The sequence below is a fragment of the Malus domestica genome, chromosome 04, assembly GCF_042453785.1.
Source record: "Malus domestica chromosome 04, GDT2T_hap1".
Taxonomy (NCBI): Eukaryota; Viridiplantae; Streptophyta; class Magnoliopsida; order Rosales; family Rosaceae; genus Malus; species Malus domestica.
In genome coordinates, this window is record NC_091664.1 from 1,823,938 (window position 1) to 1,847,380 (window position 23,443).

Below are 23,443 nucleotides of genomic sequence, written 5' to 3' on the forward strand. Positions count from 1 at the left end.
TAGACTGGCATCCAACCCAAGCCAGTCCACAGGCCGGCCTAAAATCGACAGAGGAAAAAGACGGCTCATTTGACGCCATGTTAACGTCATGGCTACACCCACATAACTCACACACAACCTTCTCATCCTCCATAACCGCATTTCTCTCTATATAATCCCCCTCGCCACACCCACATATCCTCTCACCGCACCACCTCCCCGAATTCCCAAATCGTCTTCGAACTTCCATTCCTCTTCTGCTCTCCGCCGGAAATCAAGAAATGAAGAAATTTTTCAGGGCTTGCGAACTCTGCGACCAGGAAGCCTCTTTCTACTGCCTTTCCGACTCCGCCTTCCTCTGCTCCCGCTGTGACGCCCGCGTCCACCAGGCCAACTTCCTCGTCGCCCGCCACGTCCGCCACCCTCTCTGCTCTAATTGCAAATCCGTTGTCGAAACCCCTGATCATCACTCTCTCTACTTCTCCTGCTCGCTTGAAATTTTTTCCAGAGACTACGACGATTTGAGAGAGAGAGAGAGAGAGAGAGAGAGAGAGAGAGAGAAAGAAAGGACCGGAGAGTGAAAGGAAGAAAGAAGAAAAAATAAATTAAATGATAAAATATTAATTGTTATGAATAAAATAATATAATATTAGATGGGCTGGGTGCCAACGTATTTTTAGGGGTGGAGATGCTTTAGCCTATTACTGTTCACTGAGGGTTATTACTGTTCATTTAAGTAGATAAATGCGCTGGGTGCTGGCACAAAGTCTTTAGGGGTGAACTTGCTCTAAGTGTAGAGGGGTTTTTTGGGCTGGACTGGAGTTGCTCTAACATGGCCCAGTCCATAGTTCAGACTCGGCCTCTGTCACCCTCAGACTATCAGTCCCGCCCTTTTCCGCTGTGCTTTCCCTCCGACTCTCTCTCTCTCTCTCTCTCTCTTCCCTCCTCCCTCTATCTCTTTCTCTCCTCTGGTGCATGAGTAGAAAGAGAAGTAGCGAAGATGAGTACGGTGGACAAGATGCTAATAAAGGGAATCCGGAGCTTCGACCCGGAGAACAAGCACGTCATCACCTTCTTCAAGCCCTTAACCCTAATCGTCGGCCCCAACGGCGCCGGCAAAACCACCATCATCGAGTGCTTGAAGCTCTCCTGCTCCGGCGAGTTGCCTCCCAACGCTCGCTCCGGCCACAGCTTCGTCCACGACCCTAAGGTCGCCGGTGAAACTGAGACCAAAGCCCAGATTAAGCTCCGCTTCAGGACCGCCGCCGGCAAAGATGTGGTGTGCATTAGGTCGTTTCAGCTCACGCAGAAAGCCTCGAAAATGGAGTTCAAGGCCATCGACAGCGTCCTTCAGACCATTAATCCCCACACTGGAGAGGTACAACTACAACCGCCTTTTGAAATTTCAATCAAAACTTCAAATTAGTATGGTTTTCGAATTTCGGGGTTTGTGGAGATTGTTGATTATTCTTTGTTTTTGAGTTGCAGAAAGTTTGCCTTAGTTATCGATGTGCCGATATGGATAGGGAAATCCCTGCTTTAATGGGTGTATCAAAGGCTATCTTGGAAAATGTTATATTTGTGCACCAAGATGAAGCCAATTGGCCTTTGCAGGATCCTTCAACATTGAAGAAGAAGTTTGATGATATCTTCTCTGCTACCCGGTATTGTCTTTTGTTCATTCGATGTTTTTGTTTGTCTTTCTTTTCCATAGTTGAGTTTAATTTGTGTATGAACATTTCATTGATACATGTATGTATGCATTCGATTGTTTGTATGGCAAGTTCCCTAATTTTTCATTAATTTTGTACTTTGATTTTGTTTTACTCTTTGATGACGATTGCTCAAACTTATCACTCATGCGCATCTGCTACTTAATCAGATATACTAAGGCATTGGAGGTAATTAAAAAACTTCACAAGGATCAAGCTCAAGAGATAAAGACCTACAAGCTACAGTTGGAGAATCTTCAAACCAAAAAAGATATTGCATATAAGGTTCTTCTAGTCCTTTCTTTAATTTAATTCTTTTTGTGATAATTCTGATATGCATTTTTTGTTGTTCTAACGGATCATAGACAACTTTTCCAAGTCTGTGAGATCACTTAATTTTTTAAATCGCAATAAGTCCCCGTTTCTATGTGAAAAGAAATGCAAAATACCCTTTTGGTATATCAACCATATTGATTGCATGGCATTGAAGCATCTGAAAGCCTAGTGTCAAAAAGTCAATGGACACTCCAAATGACATATCTGATCTGTATCCTGCCACATCAGGGTTGTATCCATTTGGGTACTCGGTATGCCCAAAATCTGAAGTATCGATGGAACATAGGTCATATAAATATGGATGGAAGTACTTGGGAAATTGAATGTCCGCTTGGCTAGAATATGTTTCTTTTGTAACTTCACTAAACACAAGCCTTTGATGACAGCTTCCTCTGACCATCCTGCTGTATTCTTATTTTTTTAGTTGCATTGTGTGTCTGTTTCTTCCTTCTCTTTTAGTCTGTTTAAAACACTGCTCTATGTGACAGAAGTTCCACTTGGGTCCCTTAGTTTCTCTCTTTGTTTTAATTATTAGAAATCATGGTTATTTAAGATACAAAAAGGGTATTTTGGGCTTAATGTCTGACATGTGTGCGTTAAAGGGATTGATGTTGCTGATACGAGGTTTTGTGTTTGTAGCTTCGCGAGCAAATTTCTCAAGCTCAAGAAAAAACAAATATTTTGAAAAGCGAGATGCAGGGGTTGGAGGGAATGATCCAAGATGTGAATACTAAAATTCAGTATACTGACACGAAACTAAAGGATTTGAAGAAGCTGGAGGACCAGATATCACAGAAAAGTGCTGTGAGAAGCACCCTGGTTAACGAGCGGGAGGAGAAGCACAAAGCTCTTGAAGAGGAGAACGAAGGTATAGCTACCTAGCAGTAGTGGGATGCTTGTGTAACTTGTTTTCATTTAACCGTCTCTGGTTGATCATAGTAGTTCAATTTTACTGCTGCTCTTTTTTCATGTTTTATTTATGGAGGATATTGTTGATGCTGCCTTTACGGGAATATCACCTTTTTTTTTTTGGTGTATTGGTCAGACACTGACGAAGAATTGAAGGAATGGAAAACCAAGTTTGAAGAAAAGATTGCGCTTTTGGAAACTAAAATCAGGAAGCTGGAGAGGGAAGAGAATGACGCAGAGAGCAAAATTACTTTCCTTGAAAAAACGCTAAAGGCATCTATATGGGAGATTAGCAAGCTCGAAAACGAAGCTGAAGTAAATGAATTACATACATTTTAATATTCTAAAAATCTATTGAACCATGGAAAATGGTTCTATGTTAATCTTTGATTTTTGACTTCAGGTTCATTTGTGCTCAAAGAATGAGAGAGATTCTGTCATTCAAAAACTCTTTTCAAGGCACAATTTGGGTGCTCTTCCAAATCCTCCCTTCAGCAATGAAGTTGCACTGAACCTCACCAATCGAATAAAATCAAGATTGTTGGATCTAGAAAAGGATTTGCAAGATAAGAAGGTAACTTCTCCTTTCTTTCCATGCCATCTTTTTAATCCTAATGGATGATTGTATCTTGAATTCTTTCCTCCTATATATGTACGTCCTGGAAACTTGGTATCAGCAGTCCTAGCAGGAATTTGTTTATATTTTATGGTTTATTTTTAGGATCTTCAACATTAGTAGACCACCAAGTATCTAGAACCATTGAGTTAAGAGTATATACCGATAATTTTTTTTGTTTATGCTTTATGAGTTTGTTATGCAACCCAAAGTTGAGGGTGCAAAATGTAATTTACTCTATTTTATGGTTTATTATTAGGATTTTCAACATTACTATACCAATAACTTTTTGTTCTTTGATGGACACAAGCTCACCTATGGCTCTTGGTAGGTTTGCCCACCTGAAGCTTGTATCCTCTAAGAATGATTTCACGTGAAAATGGTGTGGATGCAAGTGGAGTAAAACAACCAAGAGAACCCTCAAAGTGTTTTGCTCACATGAGAAAAGCAGATGACATTTTGTGTTTGAGGAATTTGTCACCGTAGCTATGCTTCATCATATATTTGGAATGAGACTCGTCTAATGGTCTTTTACTATATGGGATTCGACAAGGAGTCCCATTTTAGCGAATCTTTGCAGGGTAAGAAATGCGACATGAAGTGCCCATTTGGAGACTCCTTGCAGGCTAAGAAAGTAGGCTCCCAAATGTAGGCAAATGCAAGGTGTGGGCCTTGTGCTTAGGTTTTGGGCTTGAAATTAGATTTCTTGAAAATATCTTATAGTTAGAATCTAGGACGTGATTGAAAAGTTTCCTTCCCTTCATGGCTGACTGCTATGCGGTGACATAATGCCTATTTTAGCCACCATGTCCCCTGGTAGATCCCTCCTTATGCAAGAAAGAAACAGTCATCCCAGAGGACAAATGACCAATCATCTCTCAAACATCTCTCAAACATCCCATGTTAGACACTTATTTAGCAGCAAGCCATCCTTTCAACCCTAGAGCCATAACCAACCAGCTCACCAACTAACACCCATTGTTGGCTGAATGATTATTCCAGACCGTAAGGCTATGAGGCTCTGCAAACCAACCAAGGTCACATGTAGCCAAACCATATGGCTAGAAACTAAAGCTGTAGTCATGACTAATATGAGATTATGTGGCTCAAGTGCTTTTGCTTTTTATAAACTTTAGGACCAACTAGCAAATATTATGGAAAGTGTAAAATAAAAGAAAAGTATCATAAGAGAGAAAAAAAAAAAAAACTCTTACCAACCCAAGCTAACTTGGAATTCAAAAGAGTGTTCTTCCGATTATAATTCAAAAAACCTGTCTCAGTCAAAAATGTTGATGTGGCTATACTATGATGGCTCTCATATTGAAAATATCATTGGATTTGACTGCTTACCCGAATAATCTTGTGTTAAAATTAATTTCTTGAGAAATCTCATTAAGGTAGTTGTTATTTGAAACTGAGCATTTGCATGGGATGTATCCATGTTTGTAATTCCACGACGGATGTATGTTTGTATTGCTTGGCATGGTGTCCACAAAGTGGACTTTAATACCAAAGTAAATACTAGTTCACCTCAAAGTAAAGTTTTCTCACAACTCAAAGTTCTGCTTGGTCCATTATTTGGTTAAGAACTGACTAAAATGGATGTTATTTCAGAGGTCAAATGAAAAAGAACTTGAGACAACATGGGACTGCTACAATGATGCAAAAGACCATTGGAAGTCTATTGAGGCTCAGAAAGAAGCTAAAGAAGAAATAAGGGTTTGCATTTAAGACTCACTAGATTGCTTCCCAAATGTATTTTTCTCATGTTTTGTGTAGGCGTTCCTAATTGTGACTCATACAGAATGGCCTTCTGAAGCGCATAGAGGAAAAAAAGAATGAGCGTGATTCTTTAGAACTTGAAGTTTCAAATGTTGATCTCTCTCACATTGATGAAAAAGAAAAGAATATGGTGAGGATGACAGCTTAGTAGTCTCGATTGGGATTCATAATCTTAGGTTTAAATAATGGGGCCAAGGTACATGCAAGTAATTCTTCTTTGTCATTGTAGCATATTGAGTTTGAGAGAAAGACAAACCAGTATGCTGAAAGGGAATTTGAATCAACAATACGCCAAAAGGATAATGAGATGTTTAGCATTGAGCAAATGATTACAGTTGCTAAGAAAGAGAAAGCTGCCATGGCTGTTGATATGGAGGACAGAACAAAACTGTCTATGAAGAAGAATGATTTGGAGAATCGTAAAAGGCAACATAGAAAGATGTAAACCTATTCTGTCTCTTTGTTCTTCCCTCTCTCTTAGCTTGTGTTATTCATATGTATCCCTGTTCCAATGCTTATAATGTCCCTTTATTATACTTTCCAGTATTAATGAAAACAGGGAGAGAGTTAGAGGAGTGCTAAAAGGGAGGTTTCCTCCAGAGAAGGATTTGAGAGGCGAAATCAGTCAAGTCTTGAGGTTTGTCCCATATTTTTTTTATCACATCTTAAAAATGCTCCGCTGCTTGTCACCCTAAATGTGAAATCATGATTGCGTAATGTTCATCATGCAGTGGGATGTTGAGTCACAATTTTTCCTTTTCTTGCTTCTGGATTCATATTTCAAGCTTATTTAGTGATATTTGATGTCAGCATGCTGTTGTAGTGGTTTTCGTTCTCTATTTGGGATATCCTTTTATGTTCCATTAATGGTTTAACATTTTCTCTTTATTTTGTTCTATGCATATCAATTTAAGATGCGTTTATGAATTGCAGTCTATTATGTGATTTTCGTTTTGTTAATTTTACTTCCATTGGTATCCTGATCAGTTTCCCAGAATAAGTTCCATGCATTTTTATGCTGAGAGATATATGTTGAGAAGAATGAGCTTTTCCATCAGTTACTTGGCTGGTTAGGAAAGAAGGTTGGGTCACGTTTGAGGAGTAAAGTGTTCGGCATAATTATCATATAGATTATATAAGCAGCTGTTGGTCATATTTTGGGAGAGTATGAGTTTTAAAACAGGGGATCAGAACATTTAAAAGCCAATCTCGTCTCTGATTTGTGAAAGGGATTTTTTCATAGTTTGGGGTTTCAGCCAACGTGATTGTTGCTTCAAAATGTGAAATCATAGTATAATAAAGAATAAAATTTAAAAAAAAAAAAAGAAATTGGAAGAAAATCCTGGTTTTTAAGCTTTTTCTGGACATATGAGAACAATTTGCTACCTCTATGGACATGCAGAATGATGACAGAGCTCAAACTTATGATGACAGAACTCAAACTTCCACTTAGTTACAACTTTCAGGGTTTAAAACTTGCTGAATTTATGGTTTTGGATTTTTAATGGGTTTCAAGACTGTTTGAGTTTTTCATTATTTGGGGGTATGTTTCATTATGCTCTCCTTGCAGTGCTGTTACCATGGAGTTTGATGACTTGAGCACCAAATCTCGTGAAGCGGAGAATGAGGTGAATATGTTGCAGACAAGAATACAAGAAATTAACAATAACATCTACAAGCATCGGAAAGATATGGACTGTAAGTATTTGATCTTTTTAATATTATGATAATATTTTTTGTTCTTAATTCAGGTGCAATCAAATTTTATTTATTGAACCATTGCATAAACTTTGCAACACTGTTTACACACATTAGTTCTTTTTACCAAGTTGACCTTGCTTATAAATGTATAAGATACTATATACTGATTTAATTAAGACTGACTTGATGTAAGCCATTGGCGCTCACACATACACCCTTTTTTTTCCTTCTTTTGAGTAGTGTGGAAGATGTAGTAGAGCACTAGGTGCTATCCAATTGACTAAGATTTTCCCTTTACATAAGTTTTTGAATATAGGAAATGAGATTTAAGGATAATAAACAGATATTCTTTTCCATTGTCTCCCATGCTCTGACTTATGTATTCCCTTAAAATTATATCTAGTTTTTTATTTGCTTTAATGCAGCAAAGAGGAGATATATTGAGTCTAAACTTCAGGCCTTAGATCAGCAATCTTTTACTGTTGATTACTATCCTACAGTCTTGGATTCAGCCAAGGAGAAAAGAGATGTCGAGAAAAGGTACTTGTTTTTAGAATTTTTAGTAGTAGGCTAATATTAAGTGATAACTAATAGCATCTCTATCAACATGTTCAGCATATTTCCAATTTTACCTCTGAATCTGGTGACTCGTCTGTAGGAAATACAATTTTGCTGATGGTATGCGACAAATGTTTGATCCATTTGAAAGAGTTGCCCGTGCCAATCATATTTGCCCTTGCTGTGAACGACCTTTTTCTCTACAAGAGGAAGACGAATTTGTTAAAAAGGTTGGGATACATCACCATTCATATTTTTTAAACAGGTTCATTGTTTTTTTCCTGGAATATTATCTGACTAAAATTGGAAAATATTTTCTTATACAGCAAAGAATGAATGCTGCAAGTTCTGCTGAGAAATTAAAAGTGCTGGCTGCAGAGTCCTCGACTGCTGACTCTTTTTTTCAGCAATTGGACAGGCTTCGCATGGTTTATGAAGAATATGTTAACATTGGGAAGGAGAGAATCCCCAATGCAGAGAGAGAACTGGATGACCTTACTCAAGAGATGGAACAAAAGTCTCAGGCCCTTGATGATGTAATTATTAATTTGATTACACTTTGCTTTCATATATAATGGTCGAACCATTTATTCAGGGGCCAACAGCGAACGGCCAATAAGCACATGTGGTAGCACATTATCATCGCCGAAATTGAACCTAAAAAAATTAAGAAACATTGTTTTCTGTTACCACTGCGCATTTACCCTCTCTGTTTCTCATTCATATTGGGTTGCATGAAAAAATAAAAATCAAAGTGACTAGCTTATGCAGCTTGATATTTCTATTTTGATTGTGTTGACTATTCAGCTGAAAACATTCAGATTAAGATTCTAAACTCCTGCAGGCCCTGAATCATTGGCCGATATTGTTAGAAGCTGTTTCCGAGTGACAATTAGACTAATGGCCATAAGGGATTGGACCAAAAATTGTTTACTTGATTCTTCTATAAGCTCTTATCTAGTAATTCTCTATGGTCTTGTATTGCCTGAATTCATAATTTGAAAAATAGAAGTTTGCTGTTTTCTTTTCCACGAAATCTTTCCAATAAAGGTACCTTCTGTTTTGATCTTGTAGGTGTTAGCTGTTTCGGCTCAAGTAAAGGCTGAAAAGGACTCGATTCAGGCCCTGATGGAACCCATTGAAAATGCTGACAGACTATTTCAAGATATACAAAGAGAACAGAAGCTAGTTGATGAGCTGGCACATAAACTTGAACAAGGACATGGTTCGAGATCTATGCAAGATATTGAGTCGGAGCTGGATAATCTGCTTGAGACAAAGTATAACTTCTCAATATCTAATGATTTGGCTTATTCTTGTTATCAGAATATTTGATCAATAAATAAAAAAAGATGGAAATTACATTTATTTGCCTTAGTCTCCAGCATTTAGATTCTGATCTTAAAATTGAACTCTTGTTGACATCGTGCAATGCTTAATCATTTTTATATTTTGTTTATTTTGGTTAATTTGTTTGTGGATACAGGGATAATTTGCATAGAGAAGTAATGAAGTTGAGAAGCGAACAAATGGACCTGCAAGATGATTTGAGCACGGTCAAAACTCGGTGGCACAACGTAAGGGAAGAGAAAATCAAAGCAGCTAATTTATTGTCCGATGTCAAAAGGGCAGAAGAAGAGTTGGAGCGTTTGACCGAAGAAAAGAATCGAGTTGATCTTGATGAAAAGGTTATTTTCATTATCTATATATTATGGAAAAGCTACTGGGCTTCAAAGGTTTAACTAAGAAAGTATCTAATAATAATAGCAGCACATAAAAAGCCGAGCATATTCTGTCTGAGAAACACAATTGGTAACTTCAATAGTACATTTTTTCTTTATCGTCAATTGGCAAGGAACACGGCATGGTGATATATTCTAAAACTTTCATATTTTAGAGCTGTTAACTATTGGATAGTCTTCACTTTTGGGCTTAAGGTTGAAGAAGTTGCTTTATCAGTTAAGAAATATGTTTCAAACTTATCTTGGAATTGTTAAGTGCTAGAAATTTAGGCGGTAGGTGTGTTTAGAGTCAATTGATTCTCAGGGGAAGAAAAATCAGAGATTCCTTACACTTGGTAAAATTATGTTCTGTTTACTGGGGTCTTTTCTTGCCCTTCTTTCTTATCAATACAACTGATTTACATGATAAAAATAAACATAAAAATCAAGATTGATCTATCACAGGAAATCAAGTATGTGCTGCCACTAATCAACCTTGTTTAAAGTGCTTTTGCTTTGTGTATGGGATGATATCTGTTCTTGATGTCTTATAAAGTGGGCATGAAAGGACTTTTAGTCGGGTCAAAGACAAGGATACACTAGTTCAAAAAAAAATCTTGATTCTTGCTGTGGTGTACTGGAATGAATCTGGAAAGAGTTTAACAGCAGGTGATCCATTTTATTGAAAGAAATATTTTCTAGGAGTTGTGAAGTACTTTTGACTATTTTCAGAAGAGGGCTAAAGTTTATTTGAATTTAGACCACATGTTGAATAAGTAACAGTTGTGAAGTACTTTACCATGTTCGATTACCAACAGTTCCTAGCTCATCTGTTTTACATTTTATCAACTTATGTGTTCCTTGTGATCGGAGTTTTGATTTTCTATTTTCTAATGCATAATGACGTATTTTGAACTTTCAGCTTTTGGCAGAGTCTCTTCGCCCTTTATCGAAGGAGAAAGATAAATTACTTGGCTACCACAATGACTTAAAAGTTAAACTTAATCGCGAATATGATGAGCAAGCTGAACGAAAAAGAGAATACGAGCAGGAAGTTGAGGCATTAAATATGATTAATTCGAAAATTAAAGAGTAAGTTTTGAGTGATTGTTTTTAAGGATCTTGTACCATTGATCTTTTCTATCAATTTTTTATTCTCCTACCAGGTATAATGATTCAAAGAAAGGTGAGAAGTTGCAGGAAATCCAAGAAAAGCAACATCTGCTTGAATCTCAACTTCAAAGTTGTAAAACTAGAAAGAAGGAAATCTTAGCTGAGTTGAACAAAAGCAAAGATTTAAGAGCGAATCAAGATCAGGTAAGACGAAATATTGAGGATAATTTGAGTTACAGGAAAACGAAAGCTGAAGTAGAGGAACTTACCTGTGAGCTTGAGTCACTGGAAGACAAAATGCTGAAGATTGGTCGGAAGCCCAAAGTTCAAGCTGAACTTGAAAAGCTCTCTCATGAGAGGGAGGAGTTTCTGAAAAGGGTATCCATAGTTTCACACATATCTCTCTATATTTTGTTGCCACTTTAAGCATGGCTAGTAACCTTTAGGTGATATTCATCTCAATTACAGCCATATTTGTTAAAAACTTCTTGAGAAAGAATAGAACTGAATCTATAAGTAGGGATAGAAAGAACAGAAATTTTGAAAGTGCAGTAAACATAGTTGTATGGCTGTGGTATCTTTTTGCACTTTTCACATTTTGTTTAAATTCTTTTCATTTAAAATTCCCAAATAAAAGGTCTTTAAGATAAGAAAGATGGGAGCAAGTTTAAACATTAAAAGATCTCCACTCTAAATCTTTCACTTATCCAGAATTTTGTGCATATAAATGTGATTGTTGGTGACCATTCTAGTTTCTAATTCAACATTATACATAGAAGGTATGAAGTCCAAGAGCTGAAAATGACTTAAATGTGGTCTTTATTGCATGCTGGATATCATTTAAAATATAATTATATAGCATCTCTTGTAGAAACTTCTGTGTTGATTCTATTTCCATTTTTCTTTATATCGTAATTACGATTTTTTTATTTAGAGAACTTTCCTTTATGGCAGTTAAACCAGAATGATGGGATCATTTCTGCTCACCAGAGCGAAATTTCAAAGCATAAAATTGATCTCAAAAACCCAGATTACAAGGACATTGACAAGCGGTACTTTGATCAGCTAATCCAGCTAAAGGTATGGCATCTTCATAAATCGCGAAATGTTTCTCCTTATTACTCATATATTTCTATTGTTAGTCTAATTGTTTTGTGACAGACAACTGAGATGGCAAACAAGGACCTGGACAGATACTACAATGCGCTTGACAAGTGAGCTTCTGGAATCAGATATAATGAATCTTCATAATTTGATTATTTAACCACAAAATTCTTACTTAAATTGAGGATTAATTCTCCAAATTACTCTGCTGTGTCATAATTTTAACTCCAACCCAAAAAAAGATGGTAGTTGAATATCGACATACTTCTAGAATTAGTTTTTTTATGGTTTGTTTCGTGTCATGTTGTTCAGCACTCTCTTAGGCTGAATTTTCTTTGTACTATAGGGCATCATTCTTTCGCTGCATTCTCCGTATTCATTTAACTCTTTGTTCTCCTTCCTTTTCCTCGAAACAAGTCAGTACTCCCAACACTATCAATGTCTTTGGTTGTTGTGGTGGCGATATAGGTTGTTACCTTCATTGTTAGTTGTGCGATATCCTCTCCAGATCAAGAAATTGGTCACTGGAGAAATTATACTTATTTGGCACCATAGTACTGCCTGTCAAATGAACTGGTACTAAGCATCCACTGCTATCATATTATCATCAATTACTCCCACTAATCTCATCATGAGTTGTTATTTCTTTTTCTTGCACCTGTTCTGGGTTTTTTAATTTATTTTCTTGTTTGATCATGGGACATTTTGGGTAGGGGGAATTTGGGATCAACTAGGCTATGCCCCACCATATATCTTGGTGCTAAAGGTGTAAAGCGAACTTGGGTCAACATGAGTATGGCTTATGCTGAACAGACGTAACACAACTTATGCCTTCACTTACTGTGCATTCATGGGTATAAGTGCCTATTTACAGTCAAATATCTACCCCATTAGGTATGACACGACACAATAAGGCATAGGTATGAAGCAGATTGTATCACAAAATCAGCCTATACCAGGCACGACATGGTGTTCAAATTTATGAGTAATAAATCGGTCTCACCGACTTATTATTCATATTGTTGTCTGTGTGTATGTGTGAATAAAGCTCAATTGGTGAATGCTCTCTGGCACACATGTTTGTTATAATGTTGCATACGTCTTCGTTATAATGTGATCTCTGATCTTTCTTTTCTCTTTCTTCAGAGCATTAATGCGCTTCCACAGCATGAAGATGGAGGAAATAAATAAAATTATAAGAGAGTTGTGGCAGCAAACATACAGAGGACAAGATATAGACTACATCTGTATACACTCAGATTCTGATGGTGCTGGGACTCGTTCTTACAGTTACAAGGTATTACCTTTTTTCTTTTAAAGTTCTTGCAAATCCTTTACGCCTGTTCGCTATCCTTCTTGGATCCAATTTTTGATTTTTGAAACTAATGAGTAATAAATAATTTAGCTACATTCTTTTGAAAACTAAAAATTGGATCCAAGAAGGAAAAAGAAACAGCCCCTTAAATTCTTGGCCCGTTCTTACATTGTCGCCACTGCATAATGTCAGGTTCTCATGCAGACTGGTGATACAGAGCTTGAAATGAGAGGAAGGTGTAGTGCTGGTCAGAAGGTAAATAATCTTTAAGCGCTTCACTTAGCATACTACCATATTATGTGAAACGGAAAGCTGAAACCTGTGTTTTGGGTTCAGGTCCTTGCCTCCCTCATCATAAGATTGGCTTTGGCTGAAACTTTCTGCCTCAACTGCGGAATACTAGCACTGGATGAACCAACTACAAACTTGGATGGCCCGAATGCTGATAGTCTTGCCGCTGCTCTCCATAGGTACAGGCAGACCACATTCTCTCTCAAATAGCAAATGGATTCTCAATTCACATTTGCCCATTTATCCTTTCTGCAGAATTATGGAGGACCGGAAGGGCCAGGAGAACTTTCAGCTGATAGTAATTACCCATGATGAGCGTTTCGCTCAACTAATTGGCCAGCGCCAGCATGCAGAAAAATATTATCGGGTGGCGAAGGATGATCAGTATGGCTAACATTTTAAACTTCTGCTTCGGATGTCTTTCCTTTTATATTTGTACGCATCTCTTATGCGGTGCCACTCTTAACTTCTCTAACTCCCTCTTCTTTCCAGCCAGCATAGCATAATCGAAGCCCAGGAGATCTTTGATTGAAGCTTCCTAAACGCGTAGTATATACTGTCCTCGAGTCTCCTCGAGTCTTATGCAGCTTGAAATGAAGCAGCACGTTGAAAACTCCGAACGAGAGATTCGCAAGCCCGAAAGTTACGAAACCTTATAAATTTGTAAAATAATGGAAATATGTAGTTAGGTAGAAAATTGAATAGACATCTGGGTTTAATTTAAGTACTTTGCCATCTCGACACAGTCGGGATTATTACTGTACTTGCAGTTCACCTCATTTTTCAGTTGATGTCTTCTATCATTTCTTTATAAACCCATAAGAAAGCCTCTTTTGGTTATTTTCATAAATCCGTCAATATTTTCTGACCCGTTTGATAACCATTGCGGATAAATAAGTAGACATAGTGGAGGAAGGAAAGAGGGAAATTCTACCGAGCATTTTCTATTTTTCGGCTTTTTATTTTACTGAACATTGTTTACGATTTTTAGTTTTTAGTATTTAGTTTTCGTCCACATATTTCTTCTCCACTTTGGTCAGTTCGGGTGCAAAGGTTTGGGAGGTGACAATAACGTCACTTAAAAATGGACTAAAGATTTTCCGGAGAATCCGTGCATATTTTGTTTCACCTTTTTTATTTGTTCAATTTAACGGTCAGAAAAACGTGTCAAAAGAGATGAGAAAAAAAAGGGTTTGAGAAGAAAAAAGGCGTGTAAAAATCATTTGGGTTTTTGCCCATAAAGTATTATGCACCCTACAGCAGCATGCTAATAACGGCATTCACCATTATATATGAAAACAAAGAACAATACATATGAGCATACATGAAGTTATGACGTCATATCTTTCACTTTCCAAACTCTGCAACCCCCATCACCATTGTTTATTTCTTGATGAACATATGAAAACACAAACCTAACGCATCTAGTTACTGAGAGGATTCATATCAAACTCTGTAACACGTGCCGTCTCGACAACTTTAAGATCGATATCGAGGAAGAACAGAAAAATCAACAGCTAATCGATGACATGAAAACAATACAAAGCTTTTTTTTTTTCACCATCCATTTTTCGGATCACCATGAAGCGAGGTGACTTGATTCGCAAGGCCCGGAAATAATAGAGAAAATAATAGAATAGCGGATACCTACGCTTAATCCTTGTACTTCATGTCGGCCAAGGAGAAGCCGGGCATGTCAAACGAGGCTGAGAACTTCTCGACATCGGCCTTGAGTTCTTCAATGTCCTTGTTGTTCACCAAACCCTTGTTGAAGTCCTTGAGTAGTTTTCCATGCTCCTTCTGGATTTTCAAGGTGAGAGTTACGGCCCTGTGAAGGAATTCCCCTATCTTCTCAAAATCCTTCTCAACCAAACCTCTCGAGGTCATAGCCGGGGCACCTGTCGTTAAACCATCACATAACTTGTTTCAGGACAAATGTAGCAAGGATGTCTATGAACACCGTACTACCATGGTCGATAAGTACAATGTGATATTTCATTCCATGCAGAAATTTATATAGCAGAGGAAAAGCCAATTTATATAGCAGTTCTTACCGATTCTTACTCCGCCAGGAGCCAAGGCACTGCTGTCACCAAAAACAGCATTCTTGTTCACAGTAATGTTGCACAGGTCACAAAGCTTCTCAACCTTGTTGCCTGAAGAACATCATCAAAGAGTTAGAATTGTATTAACAGAAAAAGAAGTGCTCGTGGTCATCACATTTATGATTCGAGACAATTGAACACTTTACCTGTCAAACCAAGAGGCCTGAGATCCCACAGAACAAGGTGGTTCTCTGTTCCTCCTGTGACAAGCTTGTAATCCTTGCTCATCAGGTAGTTTCCAAGGGCAACAGCGTTGGCCTTGACTTGTTTGGCGTATGCCTTGAACCCGGGTGTCATGGCCTGCTTAAGAGCAACAGCTAGGGCACCGATTTGGTGATTGTGAGGACCACCTTGAAGGGAGGGAAAAACAGCAAAGTTGACCTTGTCTTCAAAGTCGTAAACTGCACCCTCGGGCTGGCCCTTCTTGGGTGGTTTTGGTCCCTTCCTGTAGAAGATCATACCAGCCCTAGGACCCCTCAAGCTCTTGTGGGTTGTGGTTGTGACAATGTCACAGTACTCGAAAGGATTTGCAGCTTCCTATACCCAAAGAAAGAGGGAATTAAACACGGTAAACATACAACCTATTACGAGCACAGCAAAGCCAATAATTCAATACTACATACAAGGCTGCACCGATTATGTGTTATGGACAAAAAAACAATGTCACTAATTATTCGAATGCAATGCAATTTAGAGTTACAAATGAAATTTAAGGGTGTGGTTTCAATGCTATGTAGCACTTACTTAGCCATTGGATTTGATTTCCACAACTATTAGATCTTCTATTTCAATCGCAACCATTCATTTTCCATACCACTGTACTATTGAAGAAAAATTGAAAATTTACCCCTGCTATAGCTTAAAGTTGAAACACAGATGCGTAAATCAAAAATTAGATTTTCATGAAACTTCATTGTTTATTTAAAAAAGAAAAATTATGGAAATCCGAATCTAGCAAAACGACACAAGTCAATATCCAGGTTTTTAGGAGAGATTTTTCAATGACAAGCATACGGGATGGTATGCCTACGTGTTATTATACAAATGATGGAATATATGTGTTAAAAAGTTAATTACTTAAAAAATAAAACTTCCCACCGCTTACATAACACGTATAACAAGTGAGGTACCATTCGTGTTCCCGTGACAATAAAAACACGTGCAGTGCAGATCTCCTTCATAGTTAAATAACCAAAAGAAAATTATTTTTTCCAATTTCATCCCCTCAAGAACACACATGTTTTTACTAATTACGTCCATTTCCATTTGCATCCCAGTGAAAAAATGACCCAAATTTATCAGAATTTCCGGAACAAAGATTTTGATGCAAAACAACATAACCAAAACATTGATAAGTAAATCAAATCAAAGGTGTTCAGATTGGATCATAAGAAATGCGAATGAATACAGATAACAATCTAATCGAATCGAAATAAAAAACCAGATCTGCTGAGCCACCCAAGTTAATCACACAAACCCAATTCATAAACATCAAAATTACGCAAACCCATCAGATCTGATAAACCAATGACACAGAAGATTCACAAAACAACACATACCTGAGCAGCAACAAGGCCGCTAATGTGAGCCATGTCGCAGAGCAAAAGAGCACCGCACTTATCCGCAACGGCGCGGAACCTTGCGTAATCCCAGTCCCTGGGGTACGCACTGCCGCCGCAAATTATCAATTTTGGCCTGAAATCCAAGGCCTTCTCCTCCAACTTGTCGTAATCGATGAACCCAGTTGAGGAATTGACCTTGTAAGGCAGACTCTCGAAGTAAATCGAGGTCGCCGAGATCTTCTTCCCTCCGGAAGTGTAGTACCCGTGGGTCAGGTGACCACCAGAGGGAAGGTCCAATCCCATGATGCGGTCATGGGGCTCGAGGACGGCGGTGTATGCGGCGAAGTTGGCGGGAGAACCGGAGTAGGGCTGAACGTTGACGCCCCATTTGGCGGCGTCGAGGTGGAAGGCCTGGAGGGCGCGCGAGCGGCACATGTTCTCGATCTCGTCGATGAACTCGTTGCCTCCGTAGTAGCGGTTGCCGGGCATGCCTTCGGAGTACTTGTTGGTGAGGGCGCTGCCGAGGGCCTCAATGACGGCGAAGGAGGTGAAGTTTTCGGAGGCAATGAGCTCGATTCCTCGGCATTGGCGGCGCTTCTCCTTCTCGATGAGGTCGTGGATCTCGGGGTCCACGCTCTCCAGGGAGGAGTTGCCCCACGCGTTTACTGGTTCCATGGAGACGGATCGGAGAAGAAGAAAGGAGGAGGAAGAAAAACGGAGGCAGAGAAGATAGATAGAGAGAGAGAGAGAGAGAGAGAGAGAGAGAGAGAGAGGTGGTTGTGGGGTGGTGGTGGCAAACCGACGATTGGGGTTTATAGGGCTTGCATTTGCTGAAAATACCATTTTGTCCTTTTGGGATTGTTATGTGTGGTTGGTAATGTGGATTAGTGGCTTCATCCTCCATTTCACAATGCCTTTCTGTTTTTTCTTTTTTTGGTCAATTAGGTTTTTCATTTTCTTATTCAAAAGGATTTTTTTGTTTATTACAAGCTAATAATATTATAATTTAGAATAGAAACGAAAATGGTTTGAATTCGAGACGCGATAATTTGAAAATGATAACTTAATTCGATATAAGGTACTCGGCCAATTGTTATTCACAAGGACTTTTAAGATTTCAACATTCTTTTACTATTTTACTATTTTTATCTCTCAAACATTTTTAGAAGTATACAACGAGCTAGCTCGCTTTGACCCAACCGATTTACGATTGGTGTAATCGTATTTTGTATGAGTCTATTCATAAATTGGTCAATTTGGGTATTTTGTATTACGTTTTCATTTCCAAAAGTTTTGGGATGTTTTTGTATTGTCTTTGGACTTCGGGCCTTTTGTTTTAAGTTGTTATACACAACTCAAACTAAAAAGCCAATGGGGATATAGTACCTCATGTTTAAAGATTAATTACATTATTGCATCGATTTATAGAGTTTCTAATATGACATATAATAAGAGTAAAACATTCATATAAGAACTCTCATTTGATCGCGTTTACTGAACTAACGCTCCATTTAGCATCTACATACTTAGTAACTTCATACAAATGACTTGACATGAATTACTCTTTTGAATTAGAAGACATAATATGTACATATCATTACAGATACAATTAGGAACATTTAGATATGAGTATGACTGTATGAGAGAGAAATGTCTTATAAATCTGACTTTTTTAGATTATATTCTCTCATGTTTAAACATATAATTCTTAATGAGATAGTTATAAACAATAACCTTGCATGTTAATTACACTAAATAAATTTAATATATGAAATGTTTGTGAATATCTTCTTATAACTGGCTTTTATGGCACACTTCCAATAACCTCTATAGTATTCCAACGAGGTTTTTTCTTTTCTTTTCTTTGTATGTTCCTACAAATTAAGATTGATAGTTCCTTTTTAGAAACTCGTTAACAGATTTTCTAACAGTTGTACGAAATTCAAATTAAAAAAATAGTAATAATTAAATGTATGTAATTAAAGTGTTTTTAAATATATTGTATGAAGTTGCAATTGCATCCAAACATGAGAATATAAAATGCAATTTATCCAAATTAAATTAGGTTACGTTGTTGGTATTTTATAGACTAACAGTTCAAATGGTTACCAAATGCCCTTGAATTCTACTGCTGAATTTGTTCTATAGAGAACAATTGTAGAAGAGATCTAAAACAAACAAAAAAAAACAATATAATTGTTGAGTCACATTGCATTTTCATTGACGTTCAAACTTTGATCATAGCTCTCAACTGGAACTTGCCTTTTGGACTAAATTCTTGACCGGACCTTGAGACAAAAGTAGGTTTTAGGAGTTGGTGATGTGGTTCACTACCAACTTGTGAAGAAGAAAATTCATTCTGCGGTGAGAACATTTTTGTTCGCCACCTTCAATTCCAAGTGATGTTGATGTTCACCCGTTTATTTATCATCATTGGATGAATTTAAATATCAAGACATATTTATGTAGTTGATAAAATAAATCTTAAAATTTAAGCACATCCAATAACAATAAGTAGGCCTGTCAAATGGGTCGTGTTTGTCGTGTTTGTATCGCTTCCATGTCATATTCATTATCTTAACGAGTCATATGATGTCAAACTTATTATATTAGCATATGAGACAATAACCCAATTCGTTAATAGGTCATGTCATTTTGTGTTGGATTAACAGGTTAAGCAAGATATTATCATGCATAATGTCTAGAGTTGATACATGATATCTTAACGGGTGGTCCGATAACGATCCAACTAGTTAATAGGTTGATTCAAAACCTGTTATTTTCGTGTCTTTTCATGTTGGGTAAATGGGTCGTGTAAGAAACTGTCAGACTTACTAATAAGTAAAGTGATAAGTATTACCACTACTTGAAAATGGTGAGCAAACCGCACTCTTGTGAGGAAGAAGATGGAGGAAATGGAATGATGTAGTCACCATGTCATTGCAGGAGTTGGTGAGATGCCGGTTTACTTTGGTTTAGAAAAAGGTTGGGCTTTTGTGGGTTGGTGATGGGCAACTTGGTCAATTACCATGCAAACCAACCCCATAGATGTCGACATTTTCCTTTTTAACTTTGTGTAGGGGTGGTGTTTCCATTGGATGATGGACTATAACCACCAAATCTCACCTATTTTCTTAATTAATTAATTAATTAATTAGGATTTATGTGTGCATTTAAAGTTGATTATTCGAACAGGTGGAATTTTCTTTTCCAATTAAAACAAAATAAAATAGTGGACTGTGATAGGAAGATGCCGGACCGTTTTGGCCGCAGCTCACCAAACACGCACCAACCCCCGGCCATCGGAGGAGTTTTTTTGCAAGTCACGTAACAACATCTCCAACCGTCTTTATAATGTAATACATTTTAATTATAAGTCCGTTGAATTACGTTACAATTTGAAAAGAAAATTTGGTACATCACAATTTTTTTTCCTCAATCGACTCTATAAATTTTAAAATTATATTACTATATAATAGATATAAGTTGATGAATAAGACTTGGCTGCTGAAGGTTTCAGCAGGAGCTATTGCTTACACCCAATCTCAGGTGGATACATGTCCAAATTTTGATCAAAACTTGGACATGTATCCACCCGGGATTGGGTGTAAGCAAGAGATCCTGCTGAAACCTTTAGCAGCGAAGCATCGTCCTAAGTTGATCACATGTTTTTTTGTTGTTGTTTAAGAACTTGTTTGAATGTATTTTTAAATTACTGAAAATGTTTTTGGTGAAAATATTTTTGAAAACAATTCTTAGTAAAAATGTTAGTAAATCCTGGAAAAAACACTTAACGTACTTTTTGGGAGAAACATATAACTGGTGCTTATTGTACAAAGTACTTAAAGTACTCTTGGATCCAAAAAATATTTTCTCTAAAATCACTTTCAATCATTTTAAAAGCAGATTCAGATGAGATCTAATTAAGTAATGGTGATACACCAAAACTTGAATAAAAATTCTCTAAATCTAACGAGTAAAATATACGAACCGACGGTGCAAAATCGGGTAGTAATCGAAAAGAGAGCTTGCTCTTATTGATGAGGACATAAATGAGTACATGAGCAAAGTCCCTTTGATAAAAACGGTGACCTGACCTCCATAAACCCCACATGCACATGCCGATACGCCTCTCCAGCACATCATCAGATCAGATCTACGGCTTACTTCCGTTCGGATGCAAAATCTAGAGCCAGTGGTCCCCACGTCTCTCCCCCGACAGTGTGCCAAGCTGGCATTAATTTCATCACGATAGCTCCACCCTTTTCACTTAAAGTACGACCGTTACATAAATAAAGTATAAAAGGAATGAGATCTACAACTCCAGCTCATAAAGTATATAATAGGGAATGAGATGTGTACATATAATGCAGCTACTAGCGAAAATTGTTCTATATTACCGACGTATGACCAACGAAAATTGAAGTCTTGTCATAAAATTAATTAACAGTATGAAAAATAATCTAGCTATTTATATGTGAATGTAAAATTCTTTTTTTGTCCGATGTGAAATTTACTTTCAACAAAGACATACATCAGATAAATCATCACAAAAATAGGAGGAATGCAATGTATGGGCGTTTAGCCCTAATGCTAGTACCATTACAGCCGGTTGAGAAAGACTTTCGTGGAATCGGGATTTCGCTAAGACGATATTATAAGGAACATCACAAAAATACTCCGTTGTAAGTAAGTTTCTCTCGAACGTTGTAATATGGTGCGAGCTAGCAGAAAGAGGGCCATATTACATGGATGGTCAAAGATTTTGTTTGATGAGCTTAATAAAAGAGAAATAAAGACAGTATAACATCCAGTCGGTGAAGGCAAAAAGTGTTTTTTTTTTAATAAAAAAAAAAGGGTGGGGCCCACGACTCGACCGACGCAAGTTGTCGTAACAGTGACGCCACTGGCAGCCTGTCTGACAGTATACATTTACCAAACCGACACAAATATCACATGAAACCATGAATTTTTCTGTTTTATCTAATTAAACAGAAAAGAAAATTATGAATTCATTTGGTCTGGGCCAAACTTCATTAGGCCCAATCACATTGTATTTGGTCTTGGGCTTTTTACCCGATATCTACTGGACCCAAACCACATGGCTTGGACCGTCCAAACATTATTGACTATTTTTTTATAGGAAAACATTATTGACTATTGCGTTATGGAAAATACATAGAGATAAATTCTTTCAATTAAGGTAGCCGACCCCACTTAAAGGGAAAATACTTTGTTGTTGTTGTAAGGTAGAACTAAAGGCGGGAATCAAATTGTAGCTTATATACAACTTATTGTTTATTTTTGTAGAATTGTTCTTCAATATATTCCATTATTTGATTTTAATTTTTAAATTTAACAAATAAAAATAAAACCAAGAGAAAAAATAAATAGAGTTGCTTAGGAAAAAATAAAATGTGCTATCAATCATTTCACCTTTTAATTTAGATTGTCCATACGAGCCATGAAAAAGACTCAACAAAGTACAAAAACATATCCATTCTCTCTTTTACGTCAAACAATACATGAAGTAACTTTGTATCCCCTTATAGTATGGGCCTTAACTCAAAAATCAAACATATCTACCATGTCTTAATATTAAATATTGTAGTTAGAGAATTTTTGTATAACGATATCACATTAGAAGGAGAGAGATTCAATTAAGCTACAACATGAATCGGTCATAAGAGATAGTTTTAAACTCGTTATCCATGCTATTCAAACATAAGATCTCTAATTTACAAATTAAAAGAATATTATTAAATAATAATACTACGTGACACTTAAATCAAACAATTGGTTTTCTTGACTGCTTAGTCCTTTATTTATTATTATTAGCTAGGAATTCGATCTTGGTGGTTTGTTTACTTTTCAATCGTTTTCCTCCCTTCTCCTTGGGAGTTCAGAGTTTGCTTCCAATTTCTTCTTTGTTCATTAAATTATAATAATTTACTCCTAAAATAAACAATCATTTTTTCTTCATCTTCATGTTAATTGAGATCCAACATTGTTCAAACACAATTGAGTGCACTCGAGTCCACGGTACACGATCGTCCACCAAGCCACACTCATACACGTGTCACGTAGCTCGAATCACTTATCGGTCGCGAGTTTACTATACCCAACTATCGCTCCCACTCGACCATCACGCCTTTAGCGACGACGAGTGAGAGTGTGGGTTGACGTTGATGGTGTGTGGTGGTGGCTGGCTATGGGCATGGGTGGGCGGACTTCGGTGGTTTCTGGTTTTTTTTCTTTCTTTTCAATTTTTTATTTTTGGTGTTTACATTTTTCTTTTTCAGATATTGACAAAGTTAAATTGAAATTAAGTGATACAACACATGTCTCAAAATAAGTAAAAAAAGACACGAAGACATAATTTTAGGGACAAGTAATGTTGGATAAATCAACTTTTTAAACTACATTTGCAAGCCATTTGATATCTTACTAGTAAAGAAAAGAACGTTAAATTATTTAAATAATAATTCAATTATTAACAAACAAATTATATGTTTTATAATAATAAAAAGATTTTTTAATTATTTTTTTCAATTTTATATAATTTTAAATAATTATATAAAATTTCAATAAATGATCTCACCAACGTTAACGTTAGCCATTGGAGATAGCAAACAATCC

At 37.0% G+C, this 23,443-nt stretch overlaps 2 protein-coding genes across 2 annotated transcripts; one reads left to right on the top strand and one right to left on the bottom strand.

The window, feature by feature from the left end:
• Positions 1-813: 813 nt before the first annotated feature.
• LOC103443413 (DNA repair protein RAD50) lies at positions 814-13,900 on the top strand. The gene is made up of 25 exons (XM_008382249.4): positions 814-1,357; positions 1,468-1,643; positions 1,862-1,976; positions 2,667-2,895; positions 3,073-3,251; positions 3,340-3,510; positions 5,167-5,271; positions 5,357-5,464; positions 5,564-5,775; positions 5,879-5,971; positions 6,905-7,032; positions 7,461-7,575; positions 7,694-7,823; positions 7,920-8,129; positions 8,668-8,873; positions 9,080-9,281; positions 10,237-10,406; positions 10,481-10,805; positions 11,382-11,507; positions 11,589-11,641; positions 12,678-12,828; positions 13,039-13,101; positions 13,183-13,316; positions 13,393-13,521; positions 13,630-13,900. The coding sequence occupies exons 1-25, from the start codon at positions 980-982 to the stop codon at positions 13,667-13,669; spliced, it is 3,948 nt and encodes a 1,315-aa protein (XP_008380471.1). The 5' UTR covers positions 814-979; the 3' UTR covers positions 13,670-13,900.
• A 502-nt stretch (positions 13,901-14,402) lies between these two features.
• LOC103443414 (serine hydroxymethyltransferase 4) lies at positions 14,403-17,633 on the bottom strand. The gene is made up of 4 exons (XM_008382250.4): positions 16,802-17,633; positions 15,389-15,779; positions 15,192-15,293; positions 14,403-15,035 (listed from the first exon to the last, which is right to left on the bottom strand). Exons 1-4 carry the CDS (start codon positions 17,477-17,479, stop codon positions 14,791-14,793), a joined length of 1,416 nt encoding a protein of 471 aa, XP_008380472.1. The 5' UTR covers positions 17,480-17,633; the 3' UTR covers positions 14,403-14,790.
• Positions 17,634-23,443: the final 5,810 nt, after the last annotated feature.

Excerpts from the sequence above, each read along its gene's own strand:
- LOC103443414 (XM_008382250.4), bottom strand. The coding sequence starts at position 17,479 with ATGGAACCAGTAAACGCGTGGGGCAACTCCTCCCTGGAGAGCGTGGAC. Across the intron at positions 15,780-16,801 it reads GCGGCCTTGTTGCTGCTCAG|GAAGCTGCAAATCCTTTCGA; the intron begins GTATGTGTTGTT and ends CTTTGGGTATAG. Across the intron at positions 15,294-15,388 it reads CAGGCCTCTTGGTTTGACAG|GCAACAAGGTTGAGAAGCTT; the intron begins GTAAAGTGTTCA and ends GATGTTCTTCAG.
- LOC103443413 (XM_008382249.4), top strand. The coding sequence starts at position 980 with ATGAGTACGGTGGACAAGATGCTAATAAAGGGAATCCGGAGCTTCGAC. Across the intron at positions 7,033-7,460 it reads GCATCGGAAAGATATGGACT|CAAAGAGGAGATATATTGAG; the intron begins GTAAGTATTTGA and ends GCTTTAATGCAG. Across the intron at positions 9,282-10,236 it reads GAGTTGATCTTGATGAAAAG|CTTTTGGCAGAGTCTCTTCG; the intron begins GTTATTTTCATT and ends TTGAACTTTCAG.